This window comes from Salvelinus fontinalis, chromosome 31 (genome assembly GCF_029448725.1).
Source record: "Salvelinus fontinalis isolate EN_2023a chromosome 31, ASM2944872v1, whole genome shotgun sequence".
Lineage (NCBI taxonomy): Eukaryota > Metazoa > Chordata > Actinopteri > Salmoniformes > Salmonidae > Salvelinus > Salvelinus fontinalis.
In genome coordinates, this window is record NC_074695.1 from 14042978 (window position 1) to 14068247 (window position 25270).

At 40.5% G+C, this 25270-nt stretch overlaps 1 protein-coding gene across 1 annotated transcript in view; it reads left to right on the plus strand.

The window, feature by feature from the left end:
* Positions 1–25270, plus strand: part of LOC129829599 (copine-9-like) — an 85633-nt gene that overhangs the window by 47137 nt on the left and 13226 nt on the right. The window contains exons 7-16 of the mRNA XM_055891382.1: positions 1064–1127; positions 11833–11936; positions 12167–12271; positions 13057–13098; positions 13186–13261; positions 15048–15101; positions 15210–15271; positions 15541–15587; positions 16972–17153; positions 24732–24859. Coding sequence (XP_055747357.1) covers positions 1064–1127; positions 11833–11936; positions 12167–12271; positions 13057–13098; positions 13186–13261; positions 15048–15101; positions 15210–15271; positions 15541–15587; positions 16972–17153; positions 24732–24859 — 864 coding nt within the window. The remainder of the gene's footprint in view (positions 1–1063; positions 1128–11832; positions 11937–12166; positions 12272–13056; positions 13099–13185; positions 13262–15047; positions 15102–15209; positions 15272–15540; positions 15588–16971; positions 17154–24731; positions 24860–25270) is intronic.

A 25270-nucleotide genomic window follows, 5' to 3' on the forward strand; every position in this document is an offset into this window, starting at 1 on the left:
CTGACATTTACTCCTGAGGTGCTGACCTTTTACCCTATACAACCACTGTGATTATTATTATTTGACCCTGCTGGTCATCTATAAACGTTTGAACACCTTTTGCCACTGTTATAATCTACACCCGACACAGCCAGAAGAGGACTGGCCACCCCTCAGCGTGTTCCAGTTCTCGCCAATATCCAGCAACTTCGCACAGCCATTGAAACGGAGTGGGACAACATCAACAGCCTGATCAACTCTTTGCAAAGGGAATGTCACGCTGCATGAGACAAATGGTGATCACACCAGATACTGACTGGTTTTCGGATCCACGCCCCTACCTTTTTTTAAAGTTACTGTATCTGTGACCAACAGATGCATATCAGTATTCCCAGTCATGTGAAATCCATAGATTAGGGCCTAATGAGTTTATTTAAATTGACTAATTTCCTTATATGAACTGTACCTCAATAAAATCTTGCATTATTGCATGTTGCATTTATATTTTTGTTCAGTGTATATTCCCATTTTTCCAAGTCCTATTCTTGAAGATCGAGGGTTATTAAATGCATTGGAATGAGTGAAAATCTGCCAGACTTATATTTTATTTTATGTAAAGATATAGCCTAATCATATTATTATCTGTAGCAGAAAGCAATGGGTTAGAATAAGCCTACCATAGCCTACCATAACCAACCCATAAAATAAAATGAAACATCCATTTATGGCCGGCTATGTAAACTCTAACATTGATTTACCTGTAGTAGATGTTGTTCAAACGGTAATATAAATGTGTGTCTTCTAATGCCTTTTAGGGGGAAGTAATCTAAAAATAACTGCAAGTTATCCGATTATGTTACTGAGTTTGGGCAATACAAAAGTTACATTACTGATTACAATTTTGGACAGGTAACTAGTAACTGTAAAGGATTAGATTTATAAAGTAACCTACCCAACCCTGGTTACATTGTTAATGAATGTTGCCTCAGTATTCAGACAAAGAGCGGGCCTGTGACCTATGTATGGTAATGTCATTCGTATTAAAACATCTTTCTGTCTTTCTCTCCCTCTCTCTCTTTCACAGCGGGATTCCTGGGAAGAAGTTAGGGGCCATTATCTTCACGGCGGAGGAGCTCAGTAACTGTAGGGTCAGTATCTGTCATGTCACCTATTCCCCTCTGAGCCGGAGGACACGAGTCAGCCAATGTTTCAGCCATTGTTGTGGAGAAGTGTGCCAGTAAACCCCACCTCAAGAAGCATTATATGGATCCATAATGTCTAAGATACTTCTTCTTCTGTATCTCTTTGCCATTCACATACTGTAGTTGACTTTCAGGAGGGTGGCATCCTCTTTTTTTATATATATTTTTTTTTATCCCATCTATTTATATTTTCAAAATTTGCTGTTCCCTCTTCTGTTGAAAGTTTCACTTCGTCATTTGAACATTTCCCTTTGTAGTGCTCCCCTCGACACACACACACACACACACATGCGCAACTATCCCCAACTCCCCTGTCTAAACCCTCCAGTATTAATAAGATTCCTTCATTCCAACTCTGAGCATCTCATCCATTTGGTGACAAGTTTTAGATTTTTATTAGTATACCCATTAGCTGACACCAATGGCGAAAGCTAATCTTACCGGCGTCCGACACCTAATGAAAAATACGTTACAGACAAAATACTTCACAATGAATTCACATACATTTAAAAACATTAATGTGTGCGTATGTGTGTCATCAGTTACACACACAGTACCAGTCAATGCTGTCATGTCTGGTGGGGTAATTGTGTGTATCAATGCTGTGTGTAATTTGGCTATGAAAATAATTTGGAATTTCTTATACATTGTTGCTTATAAAAACAAGAAGTGATGCAGTCAGTCTTTCCTCAACTCTTAGCCAAGAGAGGCTGGCATGCACAGTATTGATATTAGCTCTCTGATTACAATGAAGAGCAAGACGTCCCACTCTGTTCTGGCCCAGCTGCATCTTAACTAGGTCTTTTTTTGCAGCACCTGACCATATCACTGGACAATAATCAAGATAAGATACAATTATAGCCTGCAAGACTTGCTTTGTGGAGTGTGGTGTGAAAAAAGCAGAGCATCTCTTTATTACGGCTAGACATCTCCCCATCTTTACAACCATTGAATCAATATATTTTGACCGTGACAGTTTACAATCTAAGGTAACACCAAGTAATTTAGTCTCCTCAATTTTCTCAAGAGTCACACCATTCACAGATTCAGCTGAGGTCTAGGACTTAGGGAATGATTTGTACCAAATACAAATCTCTTCGTTTTTGAGATTTTCAGGACCAGCTTATTACTGGCCACCCATTCCAAAACTGACTCCAACTCCTTCTTACGAGTTTTAGTGACTTCATTATCTGTGGTTGCTGACCTGTATAGTGTTGACTCATCAGCATACATGGACACACAGGCTTTGTTTAATGCCAGTGGCAGGTCATTGGTAAAAAATATAAAAGAGTAGAGGGCCTAGAGAGCTGCCCTGCGGTACATCAGACTTTAAATGTTTAACATTAGAGAAATTTCCATTAAAGAAAAATGTTCTATTAGATAATTGCCATATCGTGGATTCACGGCTGAAGTTGAAAGCCATAACACTTAAGTTTTATCAACAGTAAGTTATGGTCAATAATATCAAGGGCTGCACTGAAATCTAACAGTACAGCTCCCACAATCTTCTTAGTATACATTTATTTTAACCAATCATCAGTCATTTGTGTCAATGCAGTACATGTTGAGTGCCCTTCTCTATAAGCATGCTGAAAATCTGTTCATTTGTTTACAGAGAAATAGCATTGTATTTGGTCAAACACAATTTTTTCTAACAGTTTCCTAAGAGCTAGCAGCAAGTTGATAGGTCGGCTGTTACATTTAACATTTAAGTCATTTAGCAGACGCTCTTATCCAGAGAGACTTACAAATTGGTGCATTCACCTTAAGATATCCAGTGGAACAGCCACTTGCTGTTCCACAGCAAGAGAGGGCATCGTGGGAAATCCCTTAGCAGTCAGTTTCTCAGTGACAGAGTAGTGAGCTCCGTTAGAACCAGTAAAGGCTGCTTTACCATTCTTGGGTTGCGGAATGACTTTGGCTTCCCTCCAGGCCTGAGGACTTACATATTCCTTTAGACTTAGATTAAAGATATGACAGATAGGAGTGGCCATAGTCAGCTACCATCCTCAGTAGATTTCCATCTAAGTTGTCAATGCCAGGAGGTTTGTCATTATCGATCGATAACAATAATCGACTCACTGCTCATTGTTGGTATCTCCTGCCTAAGTTTGACCTTGGCTTCATAATACAGTTTCTTCTTGTTTTTGTTGAGTTTAGTCATATCATTTCAAAATTTGCAAAGAGACACAGAGACAGACTTCTTAGAAATGTAGAAGAGCGTGGGCGGAGCTCACTACTCTGTCACTGAGAAACTGGCTGCTAAGGGATTTCCCACGATGCCCTCTCTTGCTGTCAGGCCCCTCTGCCTCTGCTCATTACAGTGGCTCCACACGTCATGCTTCAGTACCGTTGCATCTCCCCAGGGACCTGTCCTACTCCCCAAAACAGAGCAGTGTACCGATCAACGGATGCACCACCACCGACAGACCATAAACAGCCATATATATTGATGAGCCTCAAGCTAAATAAATAGTCCCCATGCAATGTGATTACTTCTGTACACTCTTAGAAGAAAAGGTTGTTTATAGAAACAAATAAGGGTTCCATCGCTTGTTTCATATATGGAACCCCTAAAGATTCTATATAGATCCCTTTTATACCTAGGGGTTGTTCTTGACTGAACTTGAATGGTTCCATATAGAACCCTGCATGGTGCCATTTATGAATTGTGGCTACTACTATTAAATAGTAATACTTTGAGCTAAGAATATAATTGAATAAACAATTAAATAATGAACAACATAATACCAGCATCGTTTTTAGAATTTATTATTATATTATGCAAACATACAGTAATTTAGAAAAATGAACTGGTGGCCAGGAAGGCATCTCCTTGTTTGAATGATAACCCACGTCAACACTGGCTGACTTCTTTACAATACAATCTACTGTCCATTAGTTACAGTGAACAACAAAAGTGTGTCTTCTGCTCTCAACCCCTCCTGACAGCAGACCTCACACAGACCTGCATTCGAACTTGCCACCTTTTGGCCATAGGTCCAACTCCTGCTACAGGTCCAACTGATAAGCTGTTGGACTACCTGCTTGACTGGTTCCAGATAATAAGAAACAAGAAGCGATAGATAGCATGAGTTAATCTGCCATAATGAAGACAAAATGCTATGCAGACATTTAATTATTATGTTTAGAAGAACAATTTACATGTAGTCGTTGTCAGCAGCAGCCGAAAGAGATCCTCTGATAGATACTATAGGTAGTGTGTTAAAAGTCATGTAATGATTAACTAGGTTATTGGATCAGACTTATTATACGTCATTTATTATGTCAAATATACAAACCTCTCAGTCAGAAACAGTCTTCAAATGGCTTCATGAAACATAGGCTAGTCCCCTCACTTGACTCCACAGTGAAATATTGAAATAAAAGGAAAAGTTAGCTAATTTGCAATGTCAGGCTGGGTCTGTAACTCTATTTGCCATATCACATAATAACAAATATATATTTGAAAGAGTTAGCTGGCTAGCTTGTAAAGTGGCAAATTAAAGTAGCCTTTTCTGTTTAGCTATCTAAGTTATTCTAATAATGTTTAAACTTTATTTATTTAGCCTATATTTTATAATATGATTTTGGCTTCGTATATTTGAATAAAATAATAAACTTTGCTGACCTTAAAGTGGAAATGACAGCATTTTAGCAACATGAAATCTTAATCAAATCTGTTCATAAACACCCCCAGGATGAATATCACCCTTTTTTTGTAGACATTTTCTCACAAGTGAGCACTTAGGTGTGGTCATTTTCACGTTTTCATAAATTCATATAATGTTTGGGAATGACAAAGGAATTTGTGAAATTTCTATAGCAATTTAGAGTGGTAAAGCTGCTGTGCGTTTGGATTATTAATAGACACTGCCATAAATAAAACCGAATAAAAACTTCTGTCTTGTCCAAGACACGGGCCAGTGCGCTACAGCCAATCAGAGCTACAATAGGCCTATGTGCACACACGGACCTGCCATCATTTCTTCATTTTTTACAATTTATTTTACCTTTTATTTAACCAGGTAGGCTAGTTGAGAACAAGTTCTCATCATTCACTTTGAACTGGACTGTGTGTTTACAGTAGCCACAGCGCGACTTTACATCATTACAACACATTCACCAAAAGCCACAACACCTGAATGGATTTCTGTAAATACCACAGGAGTCCACTGACATTTGGGAACTTCACATTCCTATTGATCAAACAACCACGAAAAGGTAGGTTCTCTCTCAGTTGCCTATGCACATCAACAACAACCAGATCAACAACTAATGCCAGCCAGAGCAAGATGAGCTAAAATTTAATGAGGGAACATTAGATAAACCCTCTCAAACTTTTTAAGCTAGTTTGCCGTCCAAATTGCATTGAAACAAAAGGGAATAGTAGGCTGCTTGTCCTTCTGCAGCTTGCCTGCCAATGTATGCTTGTCCCCCCCCCCCCCCCCCCCCCCCCTTTTTAACAACTGAATGGGAACTTGCCTGCCCGCCCATGCCAAATACACAAGCCATGGGGTGTCAAACTCATTCAACACACAGACCATATTGAAATAACACAATGAATTTGCAGGCCAGACATAGACTACTTAAAACATTTTAAAGGGGCAACTGTGACCCAAACTGGTAATTGTTTTATTTGAAAAAATATGGCCCTTTTATAAAGTCCGCTGATGTACATAGGATGGTGTATAAAGCATTTTAACATATATTAAAACAAAAGAAAATATAAATAATATTTGTCCAGCCTTTGCTGCTATGCTTGCAGATGTGCATAATATGCTGCGACCCTAATCAAAAAGTATTTAGTACCTAACAAACATAGCTGTAGGTTGTTGTAACATTTGTTTTGCACTGCATGGATTTTTGATTTTATTTATTTCACCTTTATTTAACCAGGTAGGCTAGTTGTGTTACACCCTGACCTTAGAGATCTGTTTAGTTCTCTATTTGGTTAGGTCAGGATGTGACTAGGGTGGGCATTCTATGTTTTCTATTTCTTTGTTGGCCGGGTATGGTTCCCAATCAGAGGCAGCTGTCTATCATTGTCTCTGATTGGGGATCATACTTAGGCAGCCTTTTTTCCACCTTAGTTTGTGGGATCTTGTTTTTGTATAGTTGCTGTGTTAGCGCTACAAAACTTTACGTGTCGTTTATCTTTCTTGTTTTTTTGGTGTTCATTTATTAAATAAAAAATGTACGCCTACCACGCTGCACCTTGGTCCGATCCTTCCATCAACGGACGTAACAAGTTGAGAACAAGTTCTCATTTGCAACTGCGACCTGGCCAAGATAAAGCATAGCAATTTGACGCATACAACAGCACAGAGTTATACATGGAATAAACAAAACATACAGTCAATAATACAGTAGAAAAAAAGAAAACAAAAAGTCTGTATACATTGAGTGCAAATGAGGTAAGATAAGGGAGTTAAGGCAATACATAGACCATGGTGGCAAAGTAATTACAATATATAAATTAAACACTGGAATGGTAGATGTGCAGAAGATGAATGTGCAAGTAGAGATACTGGGGTGCAAAGGAGAAAGATAAATAAATAAATACAGTATGGTGGTGAGGTAGATAGATGGGCTATTAACAGATGGACTATGTACAGGTGCAGTGATCTGTGAGCTGCTCTGACAGCTGGTGCTTAAAGCTAGTGATGGAGATATGAGTCTCCAGCTTCAGTGATTTTTGCAGTTCGTTCCAATCATTGGCAGCAGAGAACTGGAAGGAAAGGCGACCAAAGGAGGAATTGGCTTTCGGGGTGACCAGTGAGATATACCTGCTGGGGGCGCGTGCTACGAATGGGTGCTGCTATGGTGACCAGTGAGCTGACATAAGGCAGGGCTTTACCTAGCAGAGACTTGTAGATAACCTGTAGCCAGTGGGTTTGGCGACGAGTATAAAGCGAGGTCCAACCAATGAGAGAGTACAGGTCGAAGTGGTGGGTAATGTATGGGGCTTTGGTGACAAAACGGATGGCACTGTGATAGACTGCATCCAATTTGTTGAGTAGAGTGTTGGAGGCTATTTTGTAGATGACATCGCCGAAGTCGAGGATCAGTAGGATGGTCAGTTTTATGAGGGTATGTTTGGCAGCATGAGTGAAGGATGCTTTGTTGCGATATAGGAAGTTTGATTCTAGATTTAATTTTGGATTGGAGATGCTTAATGTGAGTCTGGAAGGAGAGTTTACAGTCTAACCAGACACCTAGGTATTTGTAGTTGTCCACGTATTCTAAGTCAGAGCCGTCCAGAGTAGTGATGCTGGACGGACGGGCAGGTGCGGGCAGTGATCGATTGAAAAGCATGCATTTAGTTTTACTTGCATTTAAGAGCGGTTGGAGGCCACGGAAGGAGAGTGGTATGGCATTGACGCTCGTCTGGAGGTTAGTTAACACAGTGTCCAAAGAGGGGCCAGAAGTATACAGAGTAGTGTCTGCGTAGAGGTGGATCAGAGAATCACCAGCAGCAAGAGCGACATCATTGATGTATACAGAGAAGAGAGTCAGCCCGAGAATTGAACCCTGTGGCACCCCCATAGAAACTGCCAGAGGTCCGGACAACAGGCCCTCCGATTTGACACACTGAACGCTATCAGAGAAGTAGTTGGTAAACCAGGCGAGGCAATCATTTGAGAAAATTATTGGCTGTCGAGTCTGCCAATAAGAATGTGGTGATTGACATAGTCGAAAGCCTTGGCCAGGTCGATGAATACGGCTGCACAGTAATGTCTCTTATCGATGGTGGTTATGATATCGTTTAGAACCTTGAGCGTGACTGAGGTGCACCCATGACCAGCTCTGAAACCAGATTGCATAGTGGAGAAGGTACGATGGGATTCGAAATGGTCGGTAATCTGTTTAACTTGGCTTTCGAAGACCTTAGAGAGACAGGGTAGGATAGATATAGGTCTGTAGCAGTTTGGGTCTAGAGTGTCTCCCTGTTTGAAGAGCGGGATGACTGCGGCAGCTTTCCAATCCTTGGGAATCTCAGACGATATGTAAGAGAGGTTGAACAGGCTAGTAATAGGGGTTGCAACATTTTCGGCACATCATTTTAGAAAGAGAGGGTCCAGATTGTCTAGCCGGCTGATTTGTAGGGGTCACCGGTGCCGTTGAATTCAGCATTGCTGTATGGTGCACTCAAAATATATTGTAGTTGAGCCAGCCTAGGCTACTGCTCAAATGTTGCTGTAATTGGCCTACATGTTTCTGCTTTGCATGGCGTTTTGTTGCAGATTTAGTCATTTGGTTATTCATTGTCAAGCTTTAAAAACTGAAATCAGACTGCAACATTATAGTAGCCTTTCCCTCGAACACGCAAAAGCAGCGCAATTGAAGTTAAATTCAATGCATTTTTTGTCAAATATAACATTTTTAACCTCTTATAAAGTTGGTTTTGAAGCGTAAACTGGGAATGTGATATTTTATACTGATATTCTGATTGTCTGTTTGTTTCATATCTGCAAAGTAGATAAAACGCTGTCAGTTCCACTTTAATAGCTTGAAAAAGAATGTGCTTATTGGTAGGCTACTTGCAAGTTGGTTCAACCACCGTTATTTTCCCCTGCTTCTAGCATTTATTAATTTGCAACAGCACAGGTTTTTATGAACCTTGCTGTTTTCCACTCGGACCTTGGCAACAATGTTGAAAAATATGAATTTGATCTTCCCCCTGTGTCACGTTCGTTGTCAGGGCGTGACACCCTGCCATAGACCGCTAATGGTGTCGAACATCAGCTAGCCATTTTTATGACCAGGCGAAATCATGCAGCAGCATCATTAAAATGGATATAAATATCAACAAATTAAAAGGGAACGTTAGCTGTCATTTGAGTTTGATGTGACTGGGTTAGCTTTTGTTTGCTGTTGATTTCTAAAATCCCCATTACACTCTGGGGTACACTCTTAGAAAAAAGGGTTCCAAAGAGTGCTTTGGCTGTCCCTATAGGAGAACCCTTTTTGGTTCCAGGTAGAATGTGGATCCCTCTGTAAAAATGATTCTACATGGAACCCAAAAGGGTTGTACCTGCAACAAGAAAGGGTTCTTCAAAGGGTTCTCCTATGGGGACAGCCAAAAACCCTTTAAGGTTCTAGATAGAAAAAAAAAAAATCTAAGAATGTAGGGATTGAACCCTCAAGGTTCTTTGTCTTCACTGGGTATGTATACAGTATATACTGTATAAAACCTGTTTTAGTAAAGGGTTCTTTAATCTCACCCAAATAACCAAAAGGTTCTATATAGAACCCCAAATTAATAGTTTTTTCTAAGAGTGTATGGTGTTGCTTTTTCATTTCCACTTAAAGTGGAGGTTGGATCGGAGTCACAATTAAAGCTAAACGTGTTTCCTGTGGTTATTATGCTGTCCGACTAGCTTTAAATGTTGAAGATCAGAACATTTGTTGTACTTTAGAGCTGTTGTCCAGAAGACTATTCTTTAGGGTTATACTTGACCCATGAGTAATATGCCAACGGGCAGAGACGTCAATTCAATGTACAGTTGGAGTCGGATGTTTACATACACTTAGGTTGGAGTCATTAAAACTCGTTTTTCAACCACTCCACAAATGTCTTGTTAACAAACTATAGTTTTGTCAAGGTTAGGGCATCTACTTTGTGCATGACAAGTCATTTTTCCAACAATTGTTTACAGACAGATTATTTCACTTATCATTCACTGTATCACAATTCCAGTGGGTCAGAAGTGTACATACACTAAGTTGACTGTGCCTTTAAACAGCTTAGAAAATTCCAGAAAATGATGTTATGGCTTTAGAAGCTTCAAATAGTCTAATTTATATAATTTGAGTCAATTGGAGGTGTACCTAGGGCCTTGAAATACATCCAATCTTCAAATTCAGTGCCTCTTTGCTTGACATCATGGGAAAATCAAAAGAAATCAGCCAAGACCTCCACAAGTCTGGTTCATCCTTGGGAGCAATTTCCAAACGCCTGAAGGTACCACATTCATCTTTACAAACAATAGTACGTAAGTATAAACTCCATGGGACCATGCAGCCGTCATACCGCTCAGGAAGGAGACGCGTTCTGTCTCCTAGAGATGAAAGTACTTTGGTGCGAAAAGTGCAAATCAATCCCAGAACAACAACAACAACAACAGGAACTCGTGAAGATGCTGGAGGAAACGGGTACAAAAGTATCTATATCCACAATAAAACAAGTACTATATTGACATAACCTGAAAGGCTGCTCAGCAAGGAAGAAGCCACTGCTCCAAAACCGCCATAAAAAAGCCAGACTACGGTTTGCAACTGCACATGCGGACAAAGATCGTACTTTTTGGAGAAATGTCCTTTGGTCTGATGAAACAAAAATAGAGCTGTTTGGCCATAATGACCATCGTCATGTTTTGAGGAAAAAGGGGGAGGCTTGCATGCCGAAGAACACCATCCCAACCGTGAAGCACGGGGGTGACAGCATCATGTTGTGGGGGTGCGTTGCTGCAGGAGGGACTGGTGCACTTCACAAAATAGGTGGCATCATGAGGATGGAAAATGATGTGGATGGAAAATGATGTGGATATATTGAAGCAACATCTCAAGACATCAGTCAAGAAGTTAAAGCTTGGTCGTGAATGGGTCTTCCAAATGGACAATGACCCCAAGCATACTTCTAAAGTTGTGGCAAAATGGCAACAATGTCAAGGTATTGGAGTGGCCATCACAAAGCCCTGACCTCAATCCTATAGAACATTTGTGGGCAGAACTGAAAAAGCGTGTGCGAGCAAAGAGGCCTACAAACCTGACTCAGTTACACCAGTTCTGTCAGGAGGAATGGGCCAACATTCACCAGACTTATTGTGGGAAACTTGTGGAAGGCTCCTGAAACATTTGACCCAAGTTAAACAATTTAAAGGCAATGCTACCAAATACTAATTGAGTGTATGTAAACTTCTGACCCACTGGGAATGTGATGAAATAAATAAAAGCTGAAATAAATCATTCTCTCTACTATTACTCTGATATTTCACATTCTTAAAATAAAGTGGTGATCCTAACTGACCTAAGACAGGGAATTTTTACTCGGATTACATGTCAGGAATTGTGAAAAACTGAGTTTATGTATTTGACTAAGGTGTATGTAACTTCCGACTTCAACTGTATATACAGTGTATGTAAACTTCTGACCCACTGAAATTGTGATTAAGTGAAATAATCTGTCTATAAACAATTGTTGTAAAAATGACTTGTCATCACAAAGTAGATGTCCTAACCGACTTGCCAAAACTATAGTTCGTTAACAAGAAATTTGTGGAGTGGTTAAAAAACAAGTTTTAATGACTCCACCTAAGTGTATGTAAACTTCCAACTTCAACTGTAGCCACATTATTGTTATTTTATTATAGACAATTTTTTACTTTATTTAGTAAATATTTTCTTAACTGCATTGTTGGTTAACGTCTTGTAAGTAAGCATTTCACAGTAAGGTGTCTGATGTCACCTGATGTCTTCGGCGCATGTGACAAATCAAATTGAATTTTATTTGATATTCCACGTAATTTCATTGAAATGACGTGGAAACAACATTGATTCAACAAGTACAGTATGTGCCCAGTTGGCTGTTTATGGTGTGCTACGGTGAGATGCTATGCAAAGGTTCTCTGTTGATGTTCTTCTCCAGGACATTGCGACCATGCAGCTGTGTGCCAACAAGCTGGACAAGAAAGACTTTTTTGGGAAGTCTGACCCCTTCCTGGTCTTCTACAGAAGTAACGAGGATGGAACGTGAGTGTAGCTTCCGAGGAAATGTCCTAGTTTCCTAGTAACGTCTAGTTTCATCTACATCTTCATCTTTCCTATGCTTTACCACAGTATGAAATGTAGGTCTGTGGGTTCGGTTCTAGCTCTGGGTATCATATGTCCTCATCTTGGGATTGTCTCTAGTGATTGCTAGTGATATCACCTAAATACATTGTGAGTTCCTCTCTGTAACTATCTCTACAACTCTGTTCCAGGTTCACTATCTGTCATAAGACGGAGGTGGTTAAGAACACACTGAATCCTGTGTGGCAGCCCTTCACCATCCCAGTGAGGGCCCTCTGTAATGGGGACTATGACAGGTTAGAGTGGAGACGACAGAGGGACAGTATGCTTTGGGTTGCATGACCAATGATTGTACTTCAGGCTGGGGGTGTGACTATCTATGACTATGTTGTGTGAAAGGATTGTGGTCATACGCACGTCCATAAACAACTTAGGTGCTGGGTTGATGAAGTATACTAGAACAGACAGACAGGCCTGCACACTGAATATGCTCCCAGTTACCTTTATTGACGGCGTTTCGATACGCAAGGACCTTTGTCAGGTCAGGTATGTTGTATGATATCAATAGCGTTGAAACATTGGGACACTGTCTGGGGGAACCAATGGGGAACCTCTACAGTACGAGCAGCAGAATGATGTCTTCAACTGTCAGTCGCTGGGGCGATCAGAATAATGCCAGCAGTCGGCCCTGGTTTCCTAGGGGCCAGCACTGGTGTTATTGGGATTGACTCAAGAGTATTCACACCACGTTACCACACCATTCACTGTCAACGATGCTGATGGAGTCTCTGTGAGTCAGTGTTGTGTTGACAGGACAGACAGGACCTCTCATGAACATGTATCAGCATGTCACCTTTTTCTTTAGAAGGAATAGGTCTATGGTGGTTGTGTCAAAGGTCATGTTGAACAAATGAAATACTGTGATGTCTGAAAGTATTGGGACAGTGACACATGTTGTTGTTTTGTCTCAGTACTCCAGCACTTTGGATTTGAAATGATACAATGACTATGAGGTTAAAGTGCAGACTCAGCTTTAATTTTAGGGTATTTCCAATCGTTTTTTTTCTGTTTCCCCTCCTAGAACAGTGAAGGTGGATGTGTATGACTGGGACAGAGATGGAAGGTATTTTTTTGTGCGCTTTTTGATTTACACATGAATGTCTAATGCGTTGTGATTGTGTCTCATGCCGTCAGTTATTCTTCCCTGCAGCCATGATTTCATTGGTGAGTTCACCACAAGTTACAGAGATTTCTCGCGTGGACAAAACCAGTTTAATGTCTATGAGGTGAGCCACAAATGTTTGTTCGTTTTCAATAGCATACAGCGCATTCGGAAAGTATTCAGACCCCTTGACTTTTCCCACATTGTGTTACATTAGACTTTTTCTAAAATTGATTAAATAAACAATTTCCTCATCAATTGACACACAATACCCCATAATGACAAATCGAAAACAGGCTTTTTGAATGTTTGGCAAATGTATTAACTTTAAAACAGAAATAACTTATTTACATAAGTATTCAGACCCTTTGCTATGAGACTCGAAATTGTTTCCATTGATCATCCCTGATGTTTCTACAACTTGATTGGAGTCCACCTATTGTAAATTCAATTGATTGGACAAGATTTGGAAAGGCACACTCCTGTATATATAAGGTCCCACAGTTCACAGTGCATGTCAGAGCAAAATCCAAGGCATGAGGTTGAAGGTATTGTCTGTAGAGCTCTGAGACTCTATTGTGTCGAGGCACAGATCTGGCGAAGGGTACCAAAAAATGTCTGCAGCATTGACGGTCCCCAAGAACACTGACCTCCATCATTCTTAAATGGAAGAAGTTTGGAACCACCAAGACTCTTCCTAGAGCTGTCTGCTCGGCCAAACTGAGCAATTGGGGGAGAAGGGCCTTGGTCAGGGTGGTGACCAACAATCCGATGGTCACTTTAACAGAGCTCCAGATTTCCTCAGTGGAGCTGGTTGTCCTTCTGGAAGGTTCTCCAATCTCTGCAGCACTCCACCAATCAGGCCTTTATGGTAGAGTGGCCAGACAGAAACCACTCCTCAGTAAAAGACACATGACAGCCCGCATGGAGTTTGCCAAAAGGTAGCTAAAGACTCTGACCATGAGAAACAAGATTCTCTGGTCTGATGAAACCAAGATTGAACTCTTTGACCTGAATGCCAAGTGTCACGTCTGGAGGAAACCTGGCACCATCCCTACAGTGAAGCATGGTGGTGGCAGCATCATGCTGTGGGGATGTTTTTTAGCAGCAGGGACTGGGAGACTTGTCAGGATAGAGGGAAAGATAAACGGAGCAAAATAGAATGAGATCATTGATGAAAACCTGTTCCAGAGCGCTCAGGACCTCAGACTGGGGCGAAGGTTCACCTACCAACAGGACAACGACTCCAAGCAAACAGCCAAGACAGCGCAGGAGTGGCTTCGGGACAAGTCTCTGAATGTCCTTAACTGGCCCAGCCAGAGCCTGGACTTGACCCCGATCGAACATCTCTGGAGAGACCTGAAGGATGGTGGATCAACAGAGAAGAATGGGAGAAACTCCACAACTACAGGTGGCCCGAGCTTGTTGCGTCATACCCAAGAAGACTTGAGGCTTTAATCGCTGCCAAAGGTGCTTCAATAAAGTACTGAGAAAAGGGTCTGAATACATATGGAAATGTTATATTTTATTGGAATATTTAAAAAAATAAATTAGCAAAAATTCATAACCTGTTTTTGCTTTGTCATTATGAGGTATTTTGTGTAGATTGAGGGACAAATACTTTTTAATACATTTTAGAATAAGGCTGTAACGTTAAAAAAAATGTGGAAAAAGTCGAGGGGTCTGATTACTTTTCGAATATGCTGTACACCAGTATATGCATATGTGGTTACTATTGTCATGAATATCCTTTCAGTTTTGTTTATGTTATGTTGTACCTTGAATTTGTGTACATCCATGTACACATTATGAACAATATCTACCACAAGCATTTTAAGTTCATATTGCTTTTGAAATAACTACTTACTGTAATTGTTTTCTTATCCATGCTTTTATTTTTCATAAACCAGGTTCTAAATCCAAAAAAGAAGGGCAAGAAAAAGAAATACATGAACTCTGGCACAGTAAGTACCTTCCCCTTCTCTGCCTGTCAGCTTCATCGTTGTATTGATTTATATGGGTCACTATTGTCATCATACTACCCCCCCCCCCCCCCCTGCCCCCATCACTAGGTAACACTGCTGTCCTTCAAAGTTGAGTCGGAATATACGTTTGTGGATTTCATCCGAGGCGGGTGAGTGGAATGTTAATTAGCCCAGGGTCAATTAAGCCTATGCCTGTGTGGATAAACAGCTTGGGAACCCCTGTGATTACAGGCCTTGGACTTACATTGCTTCATCTAACCAGTTAGTCAATTAGGGCCATAGCAAGAGTAATATAACAACTACTCAATAAACTATTGATCAACGTCCTGGTTGAAGAGGTTTGGTCCTCGGAGGGCAGTATTCTAATTTGGATCAAGTTGATCTTTTTAATGTTTTTCAACCCCTTCTTTCCCAACAGGACACAACTCAACTTCACAGTAGCCATCGACTTCACTGCTTCTAATGGTAAGTGGAGCTCAGGGCAGTCATTGGCCATATACAACATTTACACACACAGTACATGAATTTCAAATGCAAATGCATACTAATTACACTACATGACCAAAAGTATGTGGACACCTGCTTGTCAAACATCTCATCCCAAAATCATGGGCATTAATATGGAATTGGTCCCACCTTTGCTGCTATAACAGCCTCCACTCTTCTGTGAAGGCTTTCCACTAGATGTTGGAACATTTCTGCATGGACTTGCTTCCATTCAGCCACATGAGCATTAGTGAGGTCGGGCACTGATGTTGGACGATTAGGGCTGGCTTGCAGTCGGCGTTCATATTCATCCCAAAGGTCTTTGATAGAGTTGAAGTCAGGGCTCTGTGCAGGTCAGTCAAGTTCTTCCACACCAATCTCGACAAACCATTTTTGTATGGACCTCGCTTTGTGCACGGGGCATTGTCATGCTGAAACAGGATAGGGCCTTCCCCAAACTGTTGCCACAAAGTTGGAAGCACATATTCGTCTAGAATGTCAGTGTATGCTGTAGCGTTAAGTTTTCCCTTCACTGGAACTAAGGGGCCTGAACCATGAAAAACAGCCCCAGACCTTTATTTCTTCTCCACCAAACTTTACACTATGCATTGGGGCAGGTAATGTCCGTCGCACTGCCAGATGGTAAAGAGTGATTCATCACTCCAGAGAATGCATTTCCACTGCTACAATGACAGTTCTTAGCTTCCAGAGGCAGTTTGGAACTCGATAGTGAGCGTTGCAACATAGGACAGACGATTTTTACGCACTTCAGCACTCGGCGGTCCCGTTCTGTGAGCTTGAAGTGGCCTACCACTTTGCTCCAAGATGTTTCCACTTCACAATAACAGCACTTACAGTTGACTGGGGCAGTTCTAGCAGGGCAGAAATTTGATGAACTAACTTGTTGGGAAGTTGGCATCCTATGATGGTGCCATGTTAAAAGTCACTGAGCTCTTCAGTAAGGCCATTCTACTGCCAATGTTTGTCAATGGAGATTGCATGGCTGTGTGCTCGATTGTATATGCCTGTCAGTAACGGGTGTGGCTGAAATAGCAGGATCTACTAACTTTAAGTGGTCTCCACATAAGTTTGTGTATACTGTGTATTTAGGTCATTTATGCACATATTAAATAACAGGGGTTTGCTGTAGGTCACTACATGCATCAGCAGGGATCAGACATGGATCTAGCTTCATTTCAGTTGGAGCTATGTGTGTGTCTGCTTTACCTAGCCACTGTGGCTTTGTACTGCTTGCTCTTTGGGGTTTTAGCTGGGTATCTGTAAAGCACTATGACAATTGCCGGTGGTAAAAAATGGCTTTATAAAATAATTTTGATTAATTGGAATTTGTGCTGTGTGACAGGTGACCCGTCTCAGCCCACCTCCCTCCACTACATGAACCCGTACCAGATGAATGCGTATGCCATGGCCCTGAAGGCTGTAGGGGACATCATCCAGGACTATGACAGTGACAAGCTCTTTCCTGCCTACGGCTTCGGAGCCAAGCTACCTCCCGATGGAAAGATTTCCCACGCCTTCCCTCTGGTTAGACACACACACACTGCTATGATTAGACACACTGTCAGTCCCAAACCCAGAAGGGCGTACACATCATGTATCACATTATAGTAAAACACCTCTAGTATCATGTATCAGATTAGAGTGAAACACCTCTAGTATCATGTATCATATTAGAGTAAAACACCTCTAGTATCATGTATCACATTAGAGTAAAACACCTCTAGTATCATGTATCACATTAGAGTAAAACACCTCTAGTATCATGTATCAGATTAGAGTAAAACACCTCTAGTATCAGATTAGAGTAAAACACCTCTAGTATCATGTATCATATTAGAGTAAAACACCTCTAGTATTGTGTATCATATTAGAGTAAAACACCTCTAGTATTGTGTATCATATTAGAGTAAAACACCTCTAGTATCATGTATCATATTAGAGTAAAACACCTCTAGTATTGTGTATCATATTAGAGTAAAACACCTCTAGTATCATATTACAGTAAACCACCTCTAGTATCATGTATCAGATTAGAGTAAAACACCTCTAGTATCATGTATCAGATTAGAGTAAAACACCTCTAGTATCATGTATCAGATTAGAGTAAAACACCTCTAGTATCATATTAGAGTAAAACACCTCTAGTATCATGTATCATATTACAGTAAAACACCTCTAGTATCATGTATCATATTACAGTAAAACACCTCTAGTATCATATTAGAGTAAACCACCTCTAGTATCATGTATCATATTAGAGTAAAACACCTCTAGTATCATGTATCATATTACAGTAAAACACCTCTAGTATCATGTATCATATTAGAGTAAAACACCTCTAGTATCATGTATCATATTACAGTAAAACACCTCTAGTATCATGTATCATATTACAGTAAAACACCTCTAGTATCATGTATCATATTAGAGTAAAACACCTCTAGTATCATGTATCATATTAGAGTAAAACACCTCTAGTATCATATTAGAGTAAAACACCTCTAGTATCATGTATCATATTAGAGTAAAACACCTCTAGTATCATGTATCATATTACAGTAAAACACCTCTAGTATCATATTACAGTAAAACACCTCTAGTATCATGTATCATATTAGAGTAAAACACCTCTAGTATCATGTATCATATTAGAGTAAAACACCTCTAGTATCATATTAGAGTAAAACACCTCTAGTATCATGTATCATATTAGAGTAAATCACCTCTAGTATCATGTATCAGATTAGAGTAAAACACCTCTAGTATCAGATTAGAGTAAAACACCTCTAGTATCATGTATCATATTACAGTAAAACACCTCTAGTATCATGTATCATATTACAGTAAAACACCTCTAGTATCATATTAGAGTAAACCACCTCTAGTATCATGTATCATATTAGAGTAAACCACCTCTAGTATCAGATTAGAGTAAAACACCTCTAGTATCAGATTAGAGTAAAACACCTCTAGTATCAGATTAGAGTAAAACACCTCTAGTATCATGTATCATATTACAGTAAAACACCTCTAGTATCATATTAGAGTAAACCACCTCTAGTATCATGTATCATATTAGAGTAAAACACCTCTAGTATCAGATTAGAGTAAAACACCTCTAGTATCATGTATCATATTAGAGTAAATCACCTCTAGTATCAGATTAGAGTAAAACACCTCTAGTATCAGATTAGAGTAAAACACCTCTAGTATCATGTATCATATTAGAGTAAAACACCTCTAGTATCAGATTAGAGTAAAACACCTCTAGTATCTAGTATCAGATTAGAGTAAAACACCTCTAGTATCATATTAGAGTAAAACACCTCTAGTATCATGTATCATATTAGAGTAAAACACCTCTAGTATCTAGTATCACATTAGAGTAAAACACCTCTAGTATCTAGTATCACATTAGAGTAAAACACCTCTAGTATCATATTACAGTAAAACACCTCTAGTATCATGTATCATATTAGAGTAAAACACCTCTAGTATCAGATTAGAGTAAAACACCTCTAGTATCAGATTAGAGTAAAACACCTCTAGTATCAGATTAGAGTAAAACACCTCTAGTATCATATTACAGTAAAATACCTCTAGTATCATGTATCATATTAGAGTAAAACACCTCTAGTATCAGATTAGAGTAAAACACCTCTAGTATCATATTACAGTAAAATACCTCTAGTATCATGTATCATATTAGAGTAAAACACCTCTAGTATCAGATTAGAGTAAAACACCTCTAGTATCATATTACAGTAAAACACCTCTAGTATCATATTACAGTAAAACACCTCTAGTATCATGTATCATATTAGAGTAAAACACCTCTAGTATCATATTACAGTAAAACACCTCTAGTATCATGTATCATATTAGAGTAAAACACCTCTAGTATCATATTACAGTAAAACACCTCTAGTATCATGTATCATATTAGAGTAAAACACCTCTAGTATCAGATTAGAGTAAAACACCTCTAGTATCATATTACAGTAAAACACCTCTAGTATCATGTATCATATTAGAGTAAAACACCTCTAGTATCTAGTATCAGATTAGAGTAAAACACCTCTAGTATCAGATTAGAGTAAAACACCTCGAGTATCTAGTATCAGATTAGAGTAAACCACCTCTAGTATCTAGTATCAGATTAGTGTAAAACACCTCTAGTATCATGTATCATATTAGAGTAAAACACCTCTAGTATCATATTACAGTAAAACACCTCTAGTATCATGTATCACATTAGAGTAAAACACCTCTAGTATCATGTATCATATTAGAGTAAAACACCTCTAGTATCATGTATCATATTAGAGTAAAACACCTCTAGTATCATATTAGAGTAAAACACCTCTAGTATCATGTATCATATTAGAGTAAACCACCTCTAGTATCATGTATCATATTAGAGTAAAACACCTCTAGTATCATATTAGAGTAAAACACCTCTAGTATCATGTATCATATTAGAGTAAATCACCTCTAGTATCATGTATCAGATTAGAGTAAAACACCTCTAGTATCAGATTAGAGTAAACCACCTCTAGTATCATGTATCATATTAGAGTAAAACACCTCTAGTATCTAGTATCAGATTAGAGTAAAACACCTCTAGTATCAGATTAGAGTAAAACACCTCTAGTATCTAGTATCAGATTAGAGTAAACCACCTCTAGTATCTAGTATCAGATTAGAGTAAAACACCTCTAGTATCAGATTAGAGTAAAACACCTCTAGTATCAGATTAGAGTAAACCACCTCTAGTATCTAGTATCAGATTAGAGTAAACCACCTCTAGTATCAGATTAGAGTAAAACACCTCTAGTATCATGTATCATATTAGAGTAAAACACCTCTAGTATCATATTACAGTAAAACACCTCTAGTATCATGTATCACATTAGAGTAAAACACCTCTAGTATCATGTATCATATTAGAGTAAAACACCTCTAGTATCATGTATCATATTAGAGTAAAACACCTCTAGTATCATATTAGAGTAAAACACCTCTAGTATCATGTATCAGATTAGAGTAAAACACCTCTAGTATCATATTAGAGTAAAACACCTCTAGTATCAGATTAGAGTAAAACACCTCTAGTATCATATTAGAGTAAAACACCTCTAGTATCTAGTATCATATTAGAGTAAACCACCTCTAGTATCTAGTATCAGATTAGAGTAAAACACCTCTAGTATCAGATTAGAGTAAAACACCTCTAGTATCAGATTAGAGTAAAACACCTCTAGTATCATATTAGAGTAAAACACCTCTAGTATCAGATTAGAGTAAAACACCTCTAGTATCATATTAGAGTAAAACACCTCTAGTATCATGTATCAGATTAGAGTAAAACACCTCTAGTATCAGATTAGAGTAAAACACCTCTAGTATCATATTAGAGTAAACCACCTCTAGTATCTAGTATCATATTAGAGTAAAACACCTCTAGTATCATGTATCAGATTAGAGTAAAACACCTCTAGTATCAGATTAGAGTAAAACACCTCTAGTATCAGATTAGAGTAAAACACCTCTAGTATCATGTATCATATTAGAGTAAAACACCTCTAGTATCATGTATCATATTAGAGTAAAACACCTCTAGTATCATATTAGAGTAAAACACCTCTAGTATCATGTATCATATTAGAGTAAATCACCTCTAGTATCATGTATCAGATTAGAGTAAAACACCTCTAGTATCATATTAGAGTAAAACACCTCTAGTATCATGTATCATATTAGAGTAAAACACCTCTATCATATTAGAGTAAAGTGTGTCAGTGTGTGTGTGTGTTAATGTGTGTAGTTGTTAGTGTGTGTAGGTGTGAGTGTGTGTTAGGCCCGTTCCTGTAGGTTCATGCTCTACAACATCCGCAGAGTACGACCCTGCCTCACACAGGAAGCGGCGCAGGTCCTAATCCAGGCACTTGTCATCTCCCGTCTGGATTACTGCAACTCGCTGTTGGCTGGGCTCCCTGCCTGTGCCATTAAACCCCTACAACTCATCCAGAACGCCGCAGCCCGTCTGGTGTTCAACCTTCCCAAGTTCTCTCACGTCACCCCGCTCCTCCGCTCTCTCCACTGGCTTCCAGTTGAAGCTCGCATCCGCTACAAGACCATGGTGCTTGCCTACGGAGCTGTGAGGGGAACGGCACCTCAGTACCTTCAGGCTCTGATCAGGCCCTACACCCAAACAAGGGCACTGCGTTCATCCACCTCTGGCCTGCTCGCCTCCCTACCACTGAGGAAGTACAGTTCCCGCTCAGCCCAGTCAAAACTGTTCGCTGCTCTGGCACCCCAATGGTGGAACAAACTTCCCCACAACGCCAGGACAGCGGAGTCAATCACCACCGTCCGGAGACACCTGAAACCCCACCTCTTTAAGGAATACCTAGGATAGGATAAAGTAATCCTTCTGACCCCCCCCCCCCCCTTAAAAGATTTAGATGCACTATTGTAAAGTGGCTGTTCCACTGGATGTCATAAGGTGAACGCACCAATTTGTAAGTCGCTCTGGATAAGAGCGTCTGCTAAATGACTTAAATGTAAATGTAGTGTGTATGTGTGAGTGTGTACTATAATCAATGTTTCATGTGTGGGAGAGGCAGGAAAAGGAGGCAGGGAAGGAAAGTGGGAGGAAATGCCAGAGAGAACACTGTCTCAGGGCCATATTCAATCAAATTGGCTACTCGGTTTCAGGATAAGAGTGGCGTTTTAAAGGATGGGGGTGATTGTGCTGCCAATCATGCCCTTGTTTGGCCTAAGAGCCTCAGCTGGGTTCAATCACGGGCTGGGAAGGTGCTGGAACGTGTCTGGCAGGGCGCAGAGAGGTTTTTGGCCATTGCAGCGCACAGTGAAGAATATGGAGAGAAAAAAGAATGGAGAAAAGACAAATAGAGAGAGACTGGCAGACAAATAAAAGTTACTTTGTGCATTTCCATTGTTTGGCTTCAAATAGTTTCTCTCCACTTAAACGTTTACATAAAATAAATGATTTCTAAGATAATTCAGATTCGGAAGAAAAGGACATAGTGACAATGTACACTGAACAAAAATCTAAATGCCACATGTAAAGTGCTGGTCCCATGTTTCATGAGCCGAAATAAAACATCCCAGAAATGTTCCATACGTACATACGCTTATTTCTCTCGAGATTTGTGCACACATTTGTTTACATCCCTGTTAGTGAGTGTTTCTCCTTTGCCAGGATAATCCATCCACCTGACAGGTGTGGCATATCAAGAACCTGATTAAACGGCATGATCATTACACAGGTGCAACTTGTGCTGTGGACAATAAACGGCCACTCTAAAGTGCGTCACACAACACAAAGCCACAGATGTCTCATGCTTTGAGGCAGCGTGCAATTGGCATGCTGACTGCAGGAATGTCCACCAGAGCTGTTGCCATAGAATTGAATGTTCATTTCTCTATCATAAATTGCCTCCAATTTCATTTTATTTTATTTATAAAAAAAATATCATGTTTACCTCTTTTTCTCCCCAATTTCGTGGTATCCAATTGGTAGTTACAGTCTTGTCTCATTGCTGCAACTCCCATACAGACTCGGGAGAGGCGAAGGTCGAGAGCCATGCGTCCTCCGAAACACAACCCAACCAAGCTGTACTGCTTCTTGACACAATGCCCATCCAACCCGGAAGCCAGCCACACCAATGTGTCAGGGGAAATACCGTACACCTGGCAACCGTGTCAGCGTGCACTGTGCCCGGCCCGCCACAGGAGTCACTAGTGTGCGATGGGACAAGGACATCCCTGCCGGCCAAACCCTCTCCTAACCCGGACGACGCTGGGCCAATTATGCATGGGTCTCCCGGTCGCGGTCGGCTGCGACAGAACCTGGACCCAGAATCTCTAGTGGCACAGCTAGCACAGCGATGCAGTGCCTTAGACCACTGTGCCACTCGGGAGACCCCCTCCAATGTAATTTTAGAGCATTTGGCAGTACGTCCAACCGGTGAGCGGTTTGCTGATGTTAACATTGTGAACAGAGTGCCCCATGATGGCGGTGGGGTTATGGTATGGGCAGGCATAAGCTATGGACAGCAAACACAATTGCATCTTATCGATGGCAATTTTAATGCACAAAAATACCATGACGAGATCCTAAGGCCCATTATGAGGGTATCTGTTACCATGTGGCGTTTATATTTTTGTTCAGTGTACATTGTCACAATGTCTTTTTCTTCTGAAACTGAATTATCTGAGAAATCATTTATTTTAGGTAAACGTTTAAGATTAGGCCCTAATTAATTTATTTCAATTGACTGATTTCCTGATATGAACATTAACCCAGTAAAATCTTTGAAATTGTGGTATGTTACATTTATATTTTTGTTCGGTGTATATACTGTAAGTGAACGTCTCAAGGTCACCCCTGAGTGTGTCTGTCTGTAGGATCAGATATCTTCCACAACCAGCAGTAAGCGTGCCCAGACATTGTCTCAATGCAGCTGTGAGAGCGCTCTGCTCGCTGAGAGAGGACCTGAGTGAGGACAGGGTGTGGCGCAGGGGCCGAGCCTCATCGCCTTGGTGACAGCTGGCCACTCGCGCTCAGCAGCCGGCTCATCTCCCAGCCCTGCGGGGGACTCCCAGCATCCTCTCACTTCCTCCTGAGGAGCCTCTCCAATCACAGGCTCTGTTCTGCTGGCTGCTGTTGTCAAGCCAACAGCTTTCTGTCTCGCTCTGACCTGCAGAATTACTTCCCAAACAATAACAATAACAACAACAACAAGCACAGGAGCTCCGTGAACAGGGCTGGTCGCTCTCCAGTGGCTAGTGGAATATTAACGTCCCATATTAATTATAAATAGAACCTTATTTATTATTTACACATTTTTTTGTGGCAGGCACTTGACTTTTTATTGTTATTACCACAATGCACATTTAGATCTTACTTTTCCTGAGCCTTGTCCTTGAAAGGAGTGGATGTGTAAAAAGTGGGTTGATGGTTGAGGTTTGGATCACCGGTGAAACAATTTACCATAGCGTTATTGATAACTGAATGTCTTGAAGTACGTAAAGGCTGACATGGTGACATGCATCTCTTCCTGTCCCTTGCAGAGTGGTGACAATGAAAACCCTAACTGTGTGGGGATAGAGGGAGTGCTGGAGGCGTACTTCCAGAGCCTCAGGACGGTCCAACTCTATGGACCCACCAACTTCTCTCCAGTCATCAACCAGGTGGCACGGTAAGGAGATTACAATGGGCTAGACCTCTGGTGATCTCTGACCCACTATATATGTTGATTATGATCTCAGGAGACAATACCTAATGGTTCACATAGCAGCACATTCATACATGCTAGAGTAGAAACACACATCCCCTGGAGTTGCAAGGCTACACTATGTACTAGAAGCTGTGTTCTGTGCCAGACTCTTTCACCCCTAGTCAACAATGCTCTCCCTCTCTGACTAGCAGACTGCAGCTCTCCCTAGCAGCCTGATGTTTTCCCCTCTCTCGCAAGACTGCTGCTCTCCCTCTAGCAGACTGCTGCTCTCCCTCTCTGACTAGCAGACTGCTGCTGCTCTCCCTCTGACTAGCAGACTGCTGCTCTCCCTCTCTGACTAGTAGACTGCTGCTCTCCCTCTCTGACTAGTAG